The sequence below is a fragment of the Centrocercus urophasianus genome, unplaced genomic scaffold (genome assembly GCF_019232065.1).
Source record: "Centrocercus urophasianus isolate 14NV4802_14NV808 unplaced genomic scaffold, USGS_Curo_1.0 seq_10, whole genome shotgun sequence".
Taxonomy (NCBI): Eukaryota; Metazoa; Chordata; class Aves; order Galliformes; family Phasianidae; genus Centrocercus; species Centrocercus urophasianus.
This window is the reverse complement of record NW_024884142.1, coordinates 56,659,909-56,676,974: the sequence shown is the minus strand read 5'-3', so window position 1 is coordinate 56,676,974 and position 17,066 is coordinate 56,659,909. Positions and strand designations below refer to the sequence as shown.

The following is a 17,066-nucleotide window of genomic DNA, read 5'->3' as shown; positions in this document are numbered from 1 at the left end:
GGGGGCATAATTTGGTGGAAAAGTACACAGTTAGTTTCCTATCTTGATAGGACGAATTTTCCTCACCCAGTTAAATTGCTACTCTTGTCCTCCTTACATTGGCTTTCTGAAATTTAGTGAACACATGTTTATGAAACGTTTTCAATTGAAAGACGAATAAGCCAAAAACTGTTATAAACCTAAACAAATAGAGCATCCCAGTGCCACAGTTTTAAGGAAACCAATGAAATGTAAGGTACGGAAGTATATGAAAATAATTTTTTGGAGAGATTCCTAGATGCTTTTGGCTTATCTGTAGGTTTCTGTCAGTATCGTATTCCTTTGTTTGGATCATGAAAGGTTTGTTTCTGAGCTTTCAAAGGGGAACTCGGTTACTGTGGTCAGACCAGCGAGTTTAGTTTTTGTCTCCAACTTGCTGCATTTGGAAAAAAGGGGAAGAGAAAATAGCCCATGATGTATTGTTTGGAAACTATAATTTACTGTAATCAGACAGTTCCCATGAAATTTGAGAGGTCTGCATCAATAAGTCCATTTCTCTTTTGTGTTCTAGGCTCTCCATTCATAAATCAAGTTCGGAGGAAGGCTCTGTAGGTCAGTATATTTCATTTTATCTGATACTTCAATTGAATTCTTAAGTAGGTTTTCAGTTTTGCTTGCGTGAAGATGTGAAGAGCTGAGTAAACACAATGCCAGCAGAAGTCAGCAGCATTAAGGATGGGGGGGAGGGCAAGTCTAAGGTGCTTTAAAAGCAGGATGCTGAAGGTCTCTGTGATTTTGGACACTGCTCAGTCAGCATAGCCCTCTGATAACTACACAGCTTTTTGGCTCGTTATATTGCCTTCAGAGTTGTTTAATATTAGCTCACTATTAGCTTATCTGTTTGTATTTCAAAAGTTACCACCACCACCAGTAAATAACTGGGGGTTTTTTGTTACTCTTATGCATGTCATGCTGGAGTCTTATTTTTTGTTTCTGAAATATTTTGCATTCTTAAATAACGATTTGTTTTCTGTTCTTTCACTTTTTTTCTAATTTACCATAATTAGTTCAAGTTGCTACATAGACTTATCAGTTGAGCTGATGAAATTTAGATTGGTTGTTTTGTTTTGTTTTTAATATATATATGCATATATTTTATATATAAGGAAAATTGGAGCAGGGGAGTTGCTTCTTCTTATTTTCTTTTTTCAGGGTAATATCCTCACAGTCTGAGATAAAGCTATGCCTCAGAGTTTCAAAAAACTCTGCAGTTGCAAGGACAAGATCCAAAATACCACGGTCATATACTGAAATTCAGTGGCACAAAATAAAGTGTTCATCTGAATTTTTCAAAGACAGCAGAGGGATGAAGTAGTTCTGTATCAGTAGCATTTCTGCCAGATCAGGCACAGTGTGTTCTCTTGCAGATGGCATGAACTTTATAGCATGTGCCCTGATTGATTCAACAGAACACAGCTATATGCCCTCCCTTGTTCCGAATCTTCTTTCTAGAATAAATAACTCACTTTTGGGTCACCGAGCGCTATGCAGATCTGATAATAACAGACATGTATTCCCAGCCTTGTACAATCAAGGCATGGAAGGAGCAAGACTCAGTTGTATCTGATGATCTCAAGAAATTTCTCATGCCAACTAGCAGTACGTGCATGTGTGTTTTTATGTATGTGAAGTGTTTATTTTCTAAATAGATACGCAAACACATATTAGAGAATTCATTATCTGTCTTGTGGCTTAGGCTGCATAACTGGGGTTCAGCTGAAGCGAATAAACCAACAAAAAGCTTCAAAAACACTTCCAAACTTGACATTATCAACAGACTGGAGACTATAACAGATATCGAAATGAATGTAAAATATTTTCTGTTTATAATTCAAAATATGTATGTTAGTGGCTTATCTCAGTCATCTGTAGCATTGGCAATCCGTAGGAGAATGTGTACATTTCTCTGAAATGGCTACGTCAGCATAGTTCTAGTATAGAATAAATAAAGAAAAATGGAAGATTTGAATTTTTTTATTCTTGTTTTTGACTTAGAAAATATAACTTGAAAACTTCTGTAATGTTTAATAACTAATGTTTCTTTCTGAAATTCTTCTTCCCCTCCATTCTTTCCCCCTCCCTAATTTCCTTTTAGGGAAAGCAGACTGGAAAAAGAAAAATAAGTTTTTTTGGCAGAATTTCCGAAAGAACCAGAAAGGATTGATGAGGCAGACTTCGAAAGGTAAACCTTTTTAAAGGATTTTTGGACCAATCCGTATAGAATGTAATTATCTAACCTCACTAAAAGTTAAATCTCCTTTGCAGCAGTAAGAGTCACAGATCTGTGGATCTGGAAGTTGGAACACCTTCAGTTCTGATTGTCAGTGATGGTACATACACGGAATGATGCAATTAATGCATAGTTATGAATAACATAAAAATGAATGAGATGCTTTATCTTCTGACTTTATGACAGAGAAGCTTTTTTTTTGGCACTTGGCTATGTTGACCTGTTTGCTTTGGGCTTTAATCCAGACTCTCCTTTCAGGAAAAGACACTACAAGAAGGAGTAGTAAAAGTGCATCTGGTGAATAGTGAAAATGTAGGATTTATTCCACTTAAACTGTCAGATCTCTTTCTCTAGTTCTCCAAAAGATGCAGCTGTGCATTGCTTTAAGTATTTTCCTTCATAAATAAAATTTCTGTTTACCCATGTGTATCTGTTATATATATCCTTCTGCTGCAAACAGATGCTTGCCTACATTTCTGACTGTGTTCAAATGGATTGTGAAAAATGGTATGAACCTGCCTATGAGGTTGAAAAGGTCACATTTATACTCAGTGAAGTATAGACACTTGTTGGCTGTCAAAGCATGTTCTGCCCGTGCTGACGTACGAAGCTTTAACCAGAAGATGAGGTCCTGGAGATTGGAGGTGAAACATGTCCAGCCCCCCATGCCAGCTCATAGCCAGTTAGATAACTGGACGGGGGGTGCAAGTCTGCAGTCTGAGGCATGTCGCCAATCTGCAGCAGAGAGCTGATAAAGCCCAGCACATCATTCCCAGAAGAGCTTCCCACCCCTCTTTTAGCCAATTGCAGTATTCCTCAGGGCTGAGTTCTGGACTTTGCTGCTGTAGGCACTTTCTTTTTTCATTCTTCAGAGTCAATAATTACGTGATATCTTCTGGCCAGCCAGATCCATGTGGTGCCCAGATTTCAGAGGACTATGAAATCCAGTTCCAGTGTACTCCACTTTCTCTGTGACCTCTTACACGTATTTGTTTTTTTGTTTTTAATCTCTGTAACTTTTCTGCAGGAGAAGATGTGGGGTATGTGGCCAGTGAGATCACGATGAGTGATGAGGAACGGATCCAGCTGATGATGATGGTTAAAGAGAAGATGATCACTATTGAGGAAGCACTTGCTAGGGTATGATAAGTACACATTTTATTTTTCCTGAAAAAGCATATATTGATGTGAGATACACCAGTCTGGAGTTTCTGGTTCCTTATAAAACACAGAAATGGGTAAAAACTGCCTGTTTGTCCTATCTCACTAGGTAGCATAAATTAGATAGTAATTCCCTTGTTAATGGGAAAAGGGAGATGCAGCATTGCAAAAAATAGGTGCCTAATATATGGCAAATGAATCAAGTCCTACAGCATTTACTTCTCTCCACTGGCAATAAAGGGTGGCAGTTAAGGAAAAGCTCAAGTACAGACATTTTTATTGCAGCTGCCTAAAGCTCAGGGAGTTGAATGCCACCTGTACTAGCCCACATGATGCATGTGTAGATTTGTTTAAATACTGAAAAGAATTCTTCACATTTTGCTGTGCTTGCCTCATTTTCTTCAGAATACATACATTTTTTGTTATTTCACTGCTGCTAATGGCTGAAGGGCAGTTTGAGTGAATGCTTCCATTTTCAGCAATTAAAACTTTTTGAGGTTGAAGTTTATTCTGCTTTTGTTTTAGGCAAAAAGAGGGTGTTTTGTTTTAGCCTTCAGGAAAACAGTCAGCCTTTTTTGGCATTTGACATTAAAATAAAAACACATGTAATGTTTGATAATATATAGTGACTGGCACAAGTATATCTTTACAAAATCTGAATTTTGATGAAACACAACTGTAAATTACTGTGGTTTTGCAGCAATAGTGCTGAGATTTTAATTATTCCAGAGTCAAAGGCCAATGGTAAAATTTCTACTCCCATCTTAATTTAATTCCCTTGTGCAAAATACCCAGATTGAGCACAGGGTATTCTGTATGGGCAGCTGAGGTTCGTGAAACATTTGCTGGATTGCAAATTGACACTCCAGTGAATTCTCTTCAGTGACGCAGTATGTCTTTGAAATAGGTTATCATAGAAGATAAAGTTATGCCATTGTCTGAGGAAAATATTGCTTTGCTGGGAATCATATCGCCAAAAAAGAACCAAAAAACACCACAATTTTAAAATTACCAAGGAGTAACATTGGGATCTCTGCTGTTAAAAATTCTGTGGGAGGAGTGTTCCACCTGATCTTTACTATTCACTGTATGTACTGGTACTGTTTCCCTCTAGTGGTCTGAGCTGCTAGCAGCAATTTAATTTTTAAATCATCATTTCCTCCAGTAGGATTAGCTATATGTATTGAGACTTCAATTGGAAAATGGTAAAAATAGTCCCTAGTTATGAAATTTTAAAAGATGTCTCCTGGTCTTCACTGTAGATCACTTTCTTTTTGAAGGAAATTGATAGTCTGTTGTGATGTAGTCTGTCCAGTTTAAACTGTGCTTCTGCCATGGGGATGTATAATTTATGTTTTGCCAATTGCAGTTCATCCAGATTGAGTATTTGCAGATCACTTCCTTTCGAAAAACAAATCTCATCATCAAAACTTCTGATTGTGAAATAAATGAGTTTATTTTAAACAAGTGAGGCAGGCAATGCAAAGGTTCTCATTTTTCCAGTTCCACAATGTTACTGGGAGAAAAATGAAAGGACATTAACTCTTGCTATTTTAATGAAGATTGATAGCTGCTTCGCACTGGAAAATGGGCTCCCTGTCTTTTCAAATTTCAGCTGAAGGAGTATGAGTCCCAGCACAGGCAATCAAGTACTGTAGATGCTACAGACTGGCCTGATGGTTCTTACTCAACATTTGATGGGTCTTCCAATTGTAATGTAAGTACCTGTCCTATAGCTCCCCTATATCATTTAATATTTGAAGTCTTTCATTTCAAGTATCCTGATTTACCTGGTAATTTTCTTAATGGCAAATTTATCATTTGATCTCAAGATGCTACATTCATTCTATTTACAGAAAATCTTTAACGGGGATTTTAAATCTTCAGGATCTGTTGTTATAGAACTGAAACTGATTTTTAATATAATTTCTCTTTTTCTAATGTTCAGAAAGGGGTCTTTTGGATTCTTTTCCTTTTTTCTTTTCCTTTTTTAGATTGTTTAGGGAAAATTGTTTCATTTTACTTCTCAGTTACTGTGAATCACCAGAGTTTCTCATTCCTTCCTATCCCTTATTGGTGTGTCTTAGCTGAGAGTCTGGCTAAGTCCTAGCTTCTTGCTGCTTTCAAACGGTTCTAGCCCTGCCTTTCCTAACTCTCAGCCCAGTGTGTGCAGCTTTTGCCAGATCCATAAGTAGAGAGACTCAGCTTTCCTGCCTAATTTTTACTTCTTAGCTGTGCAGCTTCTTTTGTTCTGTGGGCACCAGACAGTCTTTGTGTCATGCCATACTGAATTAATTAATTTTTCCTTCTAAATATCTTCATTTTCACTGAGTAATTTATTCCACTTCATTTCTCTAATTGAAAGTTCACGAATAAATCTTACTGAAGAACACATTTTGCTGTCAAGCCCAAGCTCTTTATAACCCATGTAATTGAATCATAGACTTTTGAGCCCGTTGATTGATTTATTTATTTTATTGTCAGTGGAATTTCCTGCTAACTGCAGCAGTTAGATTCTTCTCCCTAAATGGAAAGAGGAATGCTATATCATTTTATGAGATGTTTAAAATATTTTGTGGTGGAGAAAAATTTTCTTATTTGTATTTAAAAAAATAAATAAAGCCCATCTCCAGTTAGATGGGAACAGAGGGGACTGATGTTTGCTTTCTGCTCTGATCTGCTATTTCAGAAATATGCAAAGAGCAAGGAAGGAAGGATCTTGATTCTCCTACACTGGCTGTCTAGCCAGGTGAAAGCTGTCTTGTTATTTTCTTCATTGGTATTTATAGCCTGGGCTGTCTCCTCTTAAGGCCTTTGGCTGGGATACATAGAGTTTAAAAGCCATGAAACTCTCATTTACTTTGGTAAAATGTCAAAGGAATACTGAGTTTCTCTCTTAAATATTCAGATAATGGTTTATGTTTATGTTGAATTTACCAAAAGCTGTGTATACTTCTGAGGACCAAACATGACTCAGTATTTGCTCCCTAATGGGATGGTTTGGCACCTTTTCTCTAAAATTACATTTTAAGCTGGTTTTACTCTTTGAGCCAAGTTTTCTGTTGCATCTCTCCACTGCTCTGCTAGGATTTGAACCATCTTCCTGCTGACTTCTTTGAGGGGTCTGTATTCCATTGCTCTAAATACTTCTGCCCAATCTGCTGATTTTTTTGTTTTGTTTTGTTTTGGTTTTAATCCTGATTGCATTTAACAGAAGTTGTGAAACTGCTTGCTTTCACAATTCATGTGCAGAAATGAAAGTTCACGTTAGAACAAATATCAGCTTGGCCTCTTTCTTATTGGACCTAAGCGCAACTAGAGTTAGCTGGGGTAAAAGACTCTGGGCTGTAATTGACATGCCAGAGGGAGGAAACCAAGCAAAGTATCAGATATATCTAGACATAGGGCATATGATCACCGGGGCTGTTATGCCAACAGACGTATCTATTAATGTGAAATGACCAGCTACTGAAAGACTCAGAGATGCTTCCGTGTTCGAGCCCTTCCTTTGCCAAATTGGTTGAATTTCAGTGCCATTTGTGTGATTTGTATTCTGTGAACTTGGAAACTGGGAAATACCATACTCATTTTATAGAGGCCATGAAGGGAAGATGTTTTTCCATGTGTTAGAAACCTTCTGTTAGATAGCCCACTGCCTTCTAGCCTCAGAAAGTAATTTAAAATATGAGTCACTGAAATTGAAGTTTCTGGTTTGAATTAAAACTCCTTGGGCAATTACTCTTCTGATTCTGCTGGCATTTTTTCTGATCTCTGTTTTTTATGTCTCATGGCCAAGCTGTTACTAGGCAGTTTTTAGCAGAACATTGTGATCATACTTGGTCATTTTGTCAACATTCTGTGAACGCAAATGATAAAAATGAATTGCAGGATACTTGCAGATTGGGGGAACGAGGAAAAACATAATTTCTAGTTTAGTTGCTGTGCACTTGTTCAACAGCCTTGGGTATTAAAGAGAGATCAAAACTCTAGCATAATTGCTTTTCTTTTCTTTTCTTCTTTTTTTCCCCCAATTCTTCCCAGGCAGTGAAACTTGCTGGTAGTTAGGAGGACTTGTGAGGATGGGTCATTATGTTTTTATGGTCTAGCTTTGCCACTAACAGCATTCCAAGAAGAAAGAAAAGGTAGTTACTAAGCACTTGGAGAATCTAGAAATTGGGACAGAACATCTGGTGATCTCTCTCTGTATACTTTCAAGTCAGGCCTGCCCACAGCATAAGAGCAACCACCTGTGAGATAGCATCTAGTGGGCAGATATAATTGTTGTTTTTAATTCTGTTTAAAAAAAAAAAAAATTAGCTTGTATAACCTTCATGTGTTTATGACTAATATGGCTGGCATTGATACTGAGCTGATTTTTATGATTTAAAATTCTTTTTCTTGCCCCCTCCTCTTTAAATTACTGGGGAAAGGAAATTTCTATTTCATATCCTTTTAAAATTAAATCCTAAAGATGAGCAAAGGATTGAAGGATCATCTCAGCATCCACAGGGAAGCAGCCTTATGTCATTTCTGTGCTATTAATTCATAGTTCTGTTTGTTTTTTCATAAGAAACAAACAAACAGAAGCTTTGCCAAGCCAGTAGTTGACTTGATTCACTGCCACTTTAGAGCAGTTGGTAGCTTTCAACCTCTCTACTACAATTCCTTTGCTTTGCAACAAAGTCATGTGTATTATCAGTTTACTAATGTGGAAATGCAGTTGAAACTGTTTTTCTTCTTAGTCAGATGTCTGAAGTCTGGAAAACCTAATCATTTTTAACAAATTGATTTTTGCATTTTTATTTTCATCTCTGTTGAAATGAAAGCTGCTCACAGTAGCCATAGACAAGACTACCTTGCCTTTTGCTAGGTGTTGTCATGTAAAGCAGGTTTAGATTCCAAATTAATCTCATTCTGGATTTTAGATAAGGCCCTATTTATCCACAGGAGTAAGAAAGTCAAGGGAAAGAGGTTTTGAAAATTATCACTTTCTTTCCATTTACTGAGGTGCCTTTTATGCTTCTTAAAGATCCGAGCACAGTTGATGACCTTTGGACCCTGAAACTCTTGTCCATCTAGAGCAGAAGCCTGGTGGAGCTGCTGTATCTCCAGAGCTCTGCTTGAAGCATGAAGCAGTGTTAGGAGAAACCCATATAAATCCTTTCTGTGCGCTCTGCTGAAAGACTGTTAATTGGTACCAGTCATCATACTTACTGCGAGAGTGGGGGAAGCAGAGAGGAGGATTGTGACAGAAGTGTGTGCATCATACATATGCTGTCGCTGAAACAAACCACTAATTAACTTTGCTGACAGCTTCTGTGGATGTGAGTTAATAACGTTGTAATTATCCCTGGACTGAAGTGTTTTGTTGGTCTCACTGGTCTTTTGTGCTGCAGTTTTGATCATCAAATAATGATCAGCGCTCATTAGCGCAGGCGTCCAGGTAACGTAACATGGGCTTCATTTGAGAAGTGCCACAGTGAGAGCCTCTGAACCCTAATCCCTGCTACGTACTACCATGTCAACCTCAGAAGGGAGACATTAAAATTTAAAAAAGAAATGATAACAGTCTTCCCCTAACAGTACGGCCTACAGGTGAAAGAGAGGAAGGGAGTAGTGCTCTTCCACCTGTCCTCTAAAAACCTCTTCACCCAGAACTGTTAGCATGGCACCCCTACCATTAGGAAATTTGCGCCCTATTTGTTTTCTCTGAAGTCAGTGACAACAGTTCTGCTAAGCAGGAGACCAGACATGCAGGTCTCCTACAGTGAGGCCATTGCTCAGGAAAATTTCCACATCACATTTTTGCTCTTTCCCATCTGCTATTGATCCATCTGGTAGTAGAAAGCAGCAAATCAAGTCTGCACAGAGATAGGTCTAGCTAAACCAAAATGGTCTTCTGTTGTTCCCGTTGTTTGTGTTATCTCCTGAGGACATTTTTATTCGCTAAGTCATTAAATGGGGCTGAAAGAGTATTCAGTGTTGGTTTTGTATCTACTACCATTGTGAAAAGCAGAATAATGGACGAGAATGGTGTTTGGGTCTTATTCATTTGGGTTGGCGACATGCTGTAGCTATTGAATCAGGATTGTACTACCTAGGCACCTACTTAATTTGTGGCACAAAACTAACTCAAATAAAAGACCGAGTCTGACACAGTTACCTCTGAATCACAAGCTATTGCTGTATTGTTTGGTAAGTGCAAGAGTAGGAAGAAAAGAAATAATTGCAATGTAGCTTTTATAGCACCAGTTACCACAGAGTAAATCTAGGTATAACTACAGCAAATCCTTATTATTCAGGGTTATGCTGTATTTCAGTGATTCAGATTGCTAATGTTTTGTAAACAGAGCAATTTTTAAATTTATTATTATTATTACTACTGATGGATTCTTGAATCATTTAACCATTTTTTAACATTATTATTTATAATTATATACAATTATATTACAATCAGTATGAGAAATTCCTTCATTTTAGCTTTTTAGAGCTAAGGTAGAAGTCAGTGAATACTGAGAACCAGTTAGATATGAGTGGAGATAGTAGAGTAGGATTTAGATTTTTTGTGTAATTTGAACTGTAGTGTTTAAACTGCGGCAACATTGATACTTTGGCATTTTGAAAGCTGTGCACTGTTAGGCCTGTTTTTGCTGTTATCAGAGGATTTACCAATTTTCATAAGTCAATTCATTCCTTGAAAGGCTTCAGGATGGAAGAGGATATTTCTATGTTCCAGTTCTTGGAGATCTTGTTGCCGCCTTCAGGCCCTGTATGCTCTTAGAAAAAGCAAAGGAAAGCTGACACTGAGTGTGGCTGTGAATGAATGCAGAGCATTCATCCTTGCTCTGAAGAGTCCAGGGACCCAGTTTGTGTAAAGATCTCCTGAAAGGCACTGATGTCCCTCATTATATTGGATGGTATACTTATTATTCATACCCAAGTTTCTGTAATATCGTCAGCAGCTATTAATAGTCATGCTGAAGAAAGAGCCAATAGTAAGACAGAGCTTCAAAATGTGAAAGTCCCACACTGTACATCTATCGTGGGGACCTGCCCTGGGAGTCACTAGCTGTCCTCATTTTCCAATGATCTCAGTCAGGAGTTGTCCAGTGCCTCTCATTGGAATCTAGCAGAAGAATGGCTGCATCTTTTGTTATGATCTTCCCCCCATCTCTGTCTGTGCCTAGCAGCAGCAGGGTTTCCCATGGGTATAGTAACACAGAAGCCTTCATGAGAGAAACAAATCCTCACTGCAGTTTCCAGGACACAACACAAAGTTTGAAGCTAGATCAGTGCTGTACAGAGTGGGATATCACAGCTGTGTTTATACAGTGTTTTGAAAAAACATTGTATGGTGTTGGTTCTGTTGTTTTGATTTTCTTTTAACCTATTTGACCTGATTTTTTTTCTAGAACATTTTAGAATTTGAGGAAGAAATGCGTTTATTTGGGAATTAAAGTGTAAAACTTCTCTAAGTATTGCTTACCACGGAGGTTCTGCCAAGTTGTCATCAAATAGGATTTAGCTGGGTATGTCTATTTAGCTGGTGGTGCTCAATAACATCTGGACAGGGTTATGGCAGAACAACTGGCAGTAACTTTGTCCAAGTACACCTCCTGTTCTCTGCCAGCAGGAGTTGCTCCTGTGCATGTGAAGACTGAATATAATTACACTCTAGTAAGGTTTCTAAGAAAAATCTTTCCACTATCATGACTGAGAAGAGAGCTTGCATTAATGTACAGGCAGTGACTGTGATTAAGTGTGTTCATAACCATCTCTGTTTTGACTACATGCAGACAAGTCCCATTGCCTGACTTCACCCTAAAATGTTTGGCCACATATTTTGGGAGGATGGGAGGCGGAAAGCAAGTCAGTTGAGTATGTATTCTGACACCTTTGTCTTTTATACTTTTCGGCATCTGGGGAGCTGCCTAACTTCTCTGCATATTACATAGAGGATGGAAGACCATGGTTTACAGCTTTTTCATGTGACCATTCTCACTGCATACATCAGCCAGCAGGAGATGCTGTAATCCATGACTTGGTTTCCCTGCCCCCATCTTTTTGGAAACCAAGCCTATTAAATTGGAACAAAGCCTTGCTCAGTTCAAGAATTAGGAATCTCAGAAGCCATGTGTTTCACTGTCCTATTTGGCAGACCCAGACTGAATATCTTTACTTGTGGTACAGTAGAAGATTTTAATTGCACTCCTGTCGTTTACCACTTCTCCCTGCTTCTTCCCCGCTGCTGGTGTTGACTTCTTGCAGTGAGAACAGTAGTGTTAATAGTTTTGATTGTTCAAAAATACTACCATAATGTAATTTGAATTACCACACCCTTTGCTAAAGGATTCTTGTTTTTTTTTCCCTGAAGAATCTGAAGTGAATTTCACTGTACTTTTATACACTGTCCTCCCACAGTTGGTTTTCTGAAATGCTCAGAGGTTACAGGACCAGTGGTGTGCTCCATTCGTTAGTAATACAGTCTACACTAGAGAGTAGGGATTCTCCCCAGGCCATCTTACCCTTGCCAAAACGCAAAATGTAGTGGACACTCATGTTCCTGTGGGTAGGAGAGTCTCCAAGAGATTTGGAAAGAAATGCTGTAATGTAACAGATATGAAGTAATGTAACAGAGCTTCGTTCTGCTACATACACCTATGATGAGGACTATGTGAGTGCAGTTGTAATGTAGTTGAAATTCATTATTCTCATCGGTGAGAGAAACAGTTCACCATGAGGATATATATCTGGCTTACAGATGCAAACGTCAGCAATGTGCTTTGCAAAATTATTTAGCTAAAACCTGGAAACAGTTAACGTCTAAGAATTTGCCTAAGCAGCTATTCTAGTATCAAGACAGACCTCCAGGGAGAATTAAATTTTTGTGCTCTCATTACTTATGACAAATATTTCCCACTAATTTCAGCAAGCAGTGTCGTCACTAGCTAATGTGTAATGTATCTTTCACCAAAGTAGCTGTTGGACTCTCCTTTGATTTCCTTGTAAGTAACCACAGACCAAACTCAGACACGGACTTGCCGTTTCATTCAGTTTACTTGGGGGGCCTGACACTATGTGTTTTAGACTTGCACAGTCTTTGCAATTCATGTTCCTCAGTTAATTTTGTTAAGTGGCAAAAATCTTTTCTAGCTCTTGCAATTTCAATAAAAAATTTGGAGACCGTTCTTTTGTAACCTCAGAGTATGATGCAGACTATCACATCAGAATTTTACTCACCTTTCTATAAACAGCCTCTCTGAGGATTAGTGGTTTTTGAAACTTTCTTAGTGAAACATAAAACCTTGAAAACTCAAGTTGAAAGCCCAAAACTTAGATCAGTTTCACTCGTGGCCATGAACTTTAAGAGAATCTGGGATATGTTTCAAGGAAGTTGCTGTCATGTTTCACTTGATGTGGGCTGCTATGTTATTGAAATTGGAGAACACCAGCTGTTTTTATCCAAAGCTTAGAATTTTCTGAGGGGTTTTGCATTGGAGTTTTGGGACTGAAGTAATTCAAGGGGAAGAACCCAGTTACAGCATGCCAGTTGAATCTAGCTTACATGACTTCTACGGAACGGAGAAGATGCACAGCTGTTAGTACAAAGATGGAGAAAATTGAATGATATTTGGCTAGGTGGCTCCTTAAAATTAGCCAGTTATCAAAGGAAGTAGATATTTAGACTTGCTATAATTTTACTGTGTGATTGATCCGGTGTAATCCCAGATTAACTGGCCATTGAAGGTGTTGTTCTGAGTATGAGGAATCTTTTCTTGGTTTAAAAAAGGGTGCTTTTGCAGTATGATTTTGCTAGCGCTTCCCATCAGTGGACAGAACTGCTCCTAATTATCAGAGATTTTGGCCTGTGTTTTCTTGTGTTCTAGGAAGAATGCCCCAAATTCTGTTCCAAGGTCTGGGATTAGGTATGCTTGACTGTAATTTACTTGAGCATCTCAGAATCTGTTTGTTAGGCAGGGAGGCTTGAGCCCAGCCTAGGAGGAGCAGTTGGAAGTCATGCTACAGTCCTTCAGAAAGCCACAATGCGGCTAATTCTAGACCAGTCAGAAATTTCTGAATTAAACATCATTTGCCTCTCCTTGCCTTAGTGATGTTCTTTTTTTATAGCACTGCAAACCGAGGAAAAAATTTAATTTTGCTAATTTAAAAAACATGAAAGCAGGTTTATTTTTCTGTCAAATTAGCTCTTTATAAAGGGAAATTGTCAGGGGGACTTTTCATCAAAAGAATTTAAAAGGGAAAATCTAAAGAGCCTGGTAAACGGCTCAAGTTATATTTCCGATAGACACAGCCGCCACTCCAGTGGTCGTGTTTGAGGGTCAGGCATCGTCCTGGCTTTGCAGAGATTCTCTGTATTTTTTTTCTTTAACTGAAATTCCATAGACAGTAATTAAGGAACTGGAGGCCAGCAAGAGGTCAGCAAGCCTTCGTCAATGAAAACAGGGATTGTTTGCCATGTACAACACTCCCTTTTTCCTTGTGGTGAATAGAAGATTTGCTTAGAGCTGATGACTTATGCCTTTCTTGCAAGTTATGCAGCTCGCGAGTAACCGGGGGAATCAATCAGTGAGAAGAAAACAGCTAATTGAGTCCAGCATCACGCTTTTTTTCTTCTTTACATACTCAGCACTGAAATCAGAACCAGTTTGGTGTCTGATAATGTAACTCCAGAGAAGAGGCATTTTATGCATTGGATTCTGAGCGAATGCAATACTCAAGAAGAAGAGTCTAATCCTAAATTTCAGGGTTACGAAGCTGACAGCATTTGAACACTTGGGGAATTATTCGAAACAGAGCTTTAGGCCTATAAATGCCGAAACTGGTAAGTTACTGAGCTTGTAGTGTGATGTGGAGAGGATGTGCCTTCTGCTTCAGAGAGGGAGAAAGAGAAAAGGCTTTTGTGGCTATTCTTAGGCATGGCACTGTGTGCATAGCTTTTCTTAAAGGTTTTCTCTTCCTTTCCCTGAGTATAAGTTCTTTTCTGTCCTACTTTCCTGTGTCTGACTTCATCCAGGCATCTTTAATACAAAAAAAAAGAAAAGTTAGAATAGTTGTTTTTTTTGGCGGATGTAGAGTCTGTTTGAGGGAGAGAAGAAAGGACACGTGTAGCCACGTCTCCTAAAAGGAACAGAAGAATCTCTTTGCATTTGAAGTAGGACATATAACTCTAAAGTTAGCTAGTGAGGGGAGATTAACATGATATGTTGCATATCTGCATGTATAGTTTTGTTCTACTTTGCAGGACAATAATTTTCTGGTAGCTAAAAATAGTTGCAGTTTGGGCTTAATTGGATTAAGACATTTCGCAGTTTCTTAGATGGGAAGTTTCCTGGAGATTCCTGTTTGGGGCTTGACAATTACAGAACATAAAGTAGATTGTAAAGGTTTTTTTATTCCTTTAAATGGCTTCATACAGGTCATGTAAAAGTCATGTATTTTTTTCTTCATGGAGCTGAAACAGTTTAATCGGTTGTGATAGCTTTAACTGTCTGTTGTTCTGATGTTTCAGGACAGTGCTCAATTTCTATTTGGACCTGGTGGGCTTTGCATAGCTTGTGTTTTTTAAGGGCTACTGCTGTAAACCTGTAGTGTTTCCAAACCCAGTGCTGCCTAGAGTTAGCTAGCTACTTCTGATTCACGTTTGGCCAATTAATTCCAAGGAACCTAATAAATGTTAGGGGTATGTGTATATGTGTAAAGCACTTGTCCAGAAGGAGGAGCTAGGATTATACATTGTTCTTTCTCTGGCTTGTGAAAAGGGCTGCATGTTTTAGAGCTAGACAGCCAGGCATGCTCCTTTTCTCCAGAGCAGGCAGCAGTGAATGAGAAAAGCACTACAGAAAGCAGAGGACACTGAAAGGAGAATATCAAAGTGCACGTGTTAATTTCTTACTTGCTCCTGGATGTACAGCATTTTACTTTGATCTTATGTTTGAGGTAGCGAATAGCCTTTAGAGATTCACAAGTAAGAAGGGTGATCCAAACAGACAAGGCGATAGGGAAAGCAGGGGGAATTGGTCTCTTGCAGGCTTGAGAATCTGTTTGCAGGCTTACATCTGCCTTTGTTAGTGATGAAGAGCTGTGCAGAGGGGATGGGCTTTGGCCTGTCTGCAGTTTCCCAGCCATGTGGTACGTGTAGGCTGCCGCCCTCCACATGCAGTCCTGGGTGCTTACAGATGCTGTTAATTTAGCCCCCGTTTCCCCGTGGCCTTGCATGCGCTTGTGCAGCAGAGCTCCAAGCTCGGAGCTGGCGGCCTTCCGCGCCGTGAGAGCACTGCAGATGTGCTGGGGACACACTTGCTCCAAGGCGAGCGGGAAGGCGGCTCCGCCCGGCCGGCACTGCCAAGGGGCCCCACCAGCCACGCTGGCTCCCCAGCAGCGCTATCTCTTTAAAGCAAGCACAGTTTTCTGCATTGGCTTGGCCAATTTGTTATGGTTTAGGACTGTGGAGCCAGCTGTCTGCAATCTGATGTAATGTTGCCGTGGAAACCAGAAATGAAACACTTAAGCATTCACCACAGAATTACTACATATAGCATTAGCCAAAATAATTAAAAGTTGAGCCATATGGGCCTTCGGATGGAAAAATTGGGAGCGGAGGAGATGGAAGTTAAGTTGTTCCTATTTACAGTACTGCAAATCCGCTTGTTTTCCCTTTGGAGCACACAGAGGCCTGCGCCCACGGCGAGTCAGGGTGGCTGAGAGGCTCTGGCTGTTCCATCAGCCCCAGCAGCCATGCTGAGGCTGGAGGGGCAGTCCTGTGCACCCAGGTTCAGCAGGCCTCCCTGCCTACAACAGCCTTACCATCTGCAGGCATGGCATCCTCTTTTTAACAAGTTATGTCTGCCCTTTTATAGTGCTGAGCTGTGCTTGGAGGGTGGCAGGGCAGAACAAAACAGGGCGCTGCAGCCCCCTGCAGGGGCACGGCTGCTGAGGTTGCGCTGATACCTCTTGCCAAGCCTGCTGCAAGTTGCCGGGCTGATTTTCCCATCTGAGTGCAGGAAAAGCAACCAAAAAAGGCCATACTGTCATCTTGAAAGCTGGAGAAGAAAAATAGGCTGGATGAATCAAAATGTTGAAGTTTGATAATTTCCAAATATGTCATTGAAGCCTGAATGCTTTACATTTCTGTTTTCTGTTTGATATTAGCTGCAAAAGAAAACATTGCTTGAGCTGGAAAATTAAACTCTGTCTTCCATGTGCCAAAATGGAATCATTTGATAATTCTAAGGTGTTTTGTGTGTTGTTGTTTTTTTTTTTTTTTTTAATAAAATCATTTGGAAATCAGGAAATAAATCAAAAGGGATCATTTTTTCAAAACAGGTTCGTTTTCAAGGAATCAACGTTATTTGACACAAAAAAAAAGTTTCCTGATCAGCACCAGTCGTGTAATTACAGATGTTTGTAGGCCTTTCTCTGTAACGTTATTAGCTATCCTCTTCCTTTAAAAAGATTTTCCATGCCACTTGCTACCCCATAAAGGTAGGAAATAGACTGCTGGAGAAAGATTTTGACTTAGTTTTCAGTCAGGCTATTATCCGGCGGTTCCTGTTGTTAAATACAGGCTGTTCCCAGCTCTCCTAGCTGAGCATCAGGACTAGGAAGTGTCTGTCAG

General features: G+C 39.3%; 1 protein-coding gene across 4 annotated transcripts in view; it reads left to right on the top strand.

Annotated features, from left to right (window-relative positions):
• LOC122172003 (SAM and SH3 domain-containing protein 1-like) overlaps window positions 1-17,066 on the top strand; it is a 520,342-nt gene that overhangs the window by 467,031 nt on the left and 36,245 nt on the right. For 3 of the 4 annotated variants that reach the window (XM_042839973.1, XM_042839981.1, XM_042839991.1), the window contains exons 5-8: window positions 551-591; window positions 2,135-2,221; window positions 3,297-3,409; window positions 5,046-5,147. In XM_042839973.1, coding sequence (XP_042695907.1) covers window positions 551-591; window positions 2,135-2,221; window positions 3,297-3,409; window positions 5,046-5,147 — 343 coding nt within the window. The remainder of the gene's footprint in view (window positions 1-550; window positions 592-2,134; window positions 2,222-3,296; window positions 3,410-5,045; window positions 5,148-17,066) is intronic. The other variant, XM_042839964.1, reaches the window with a different exon arrangement.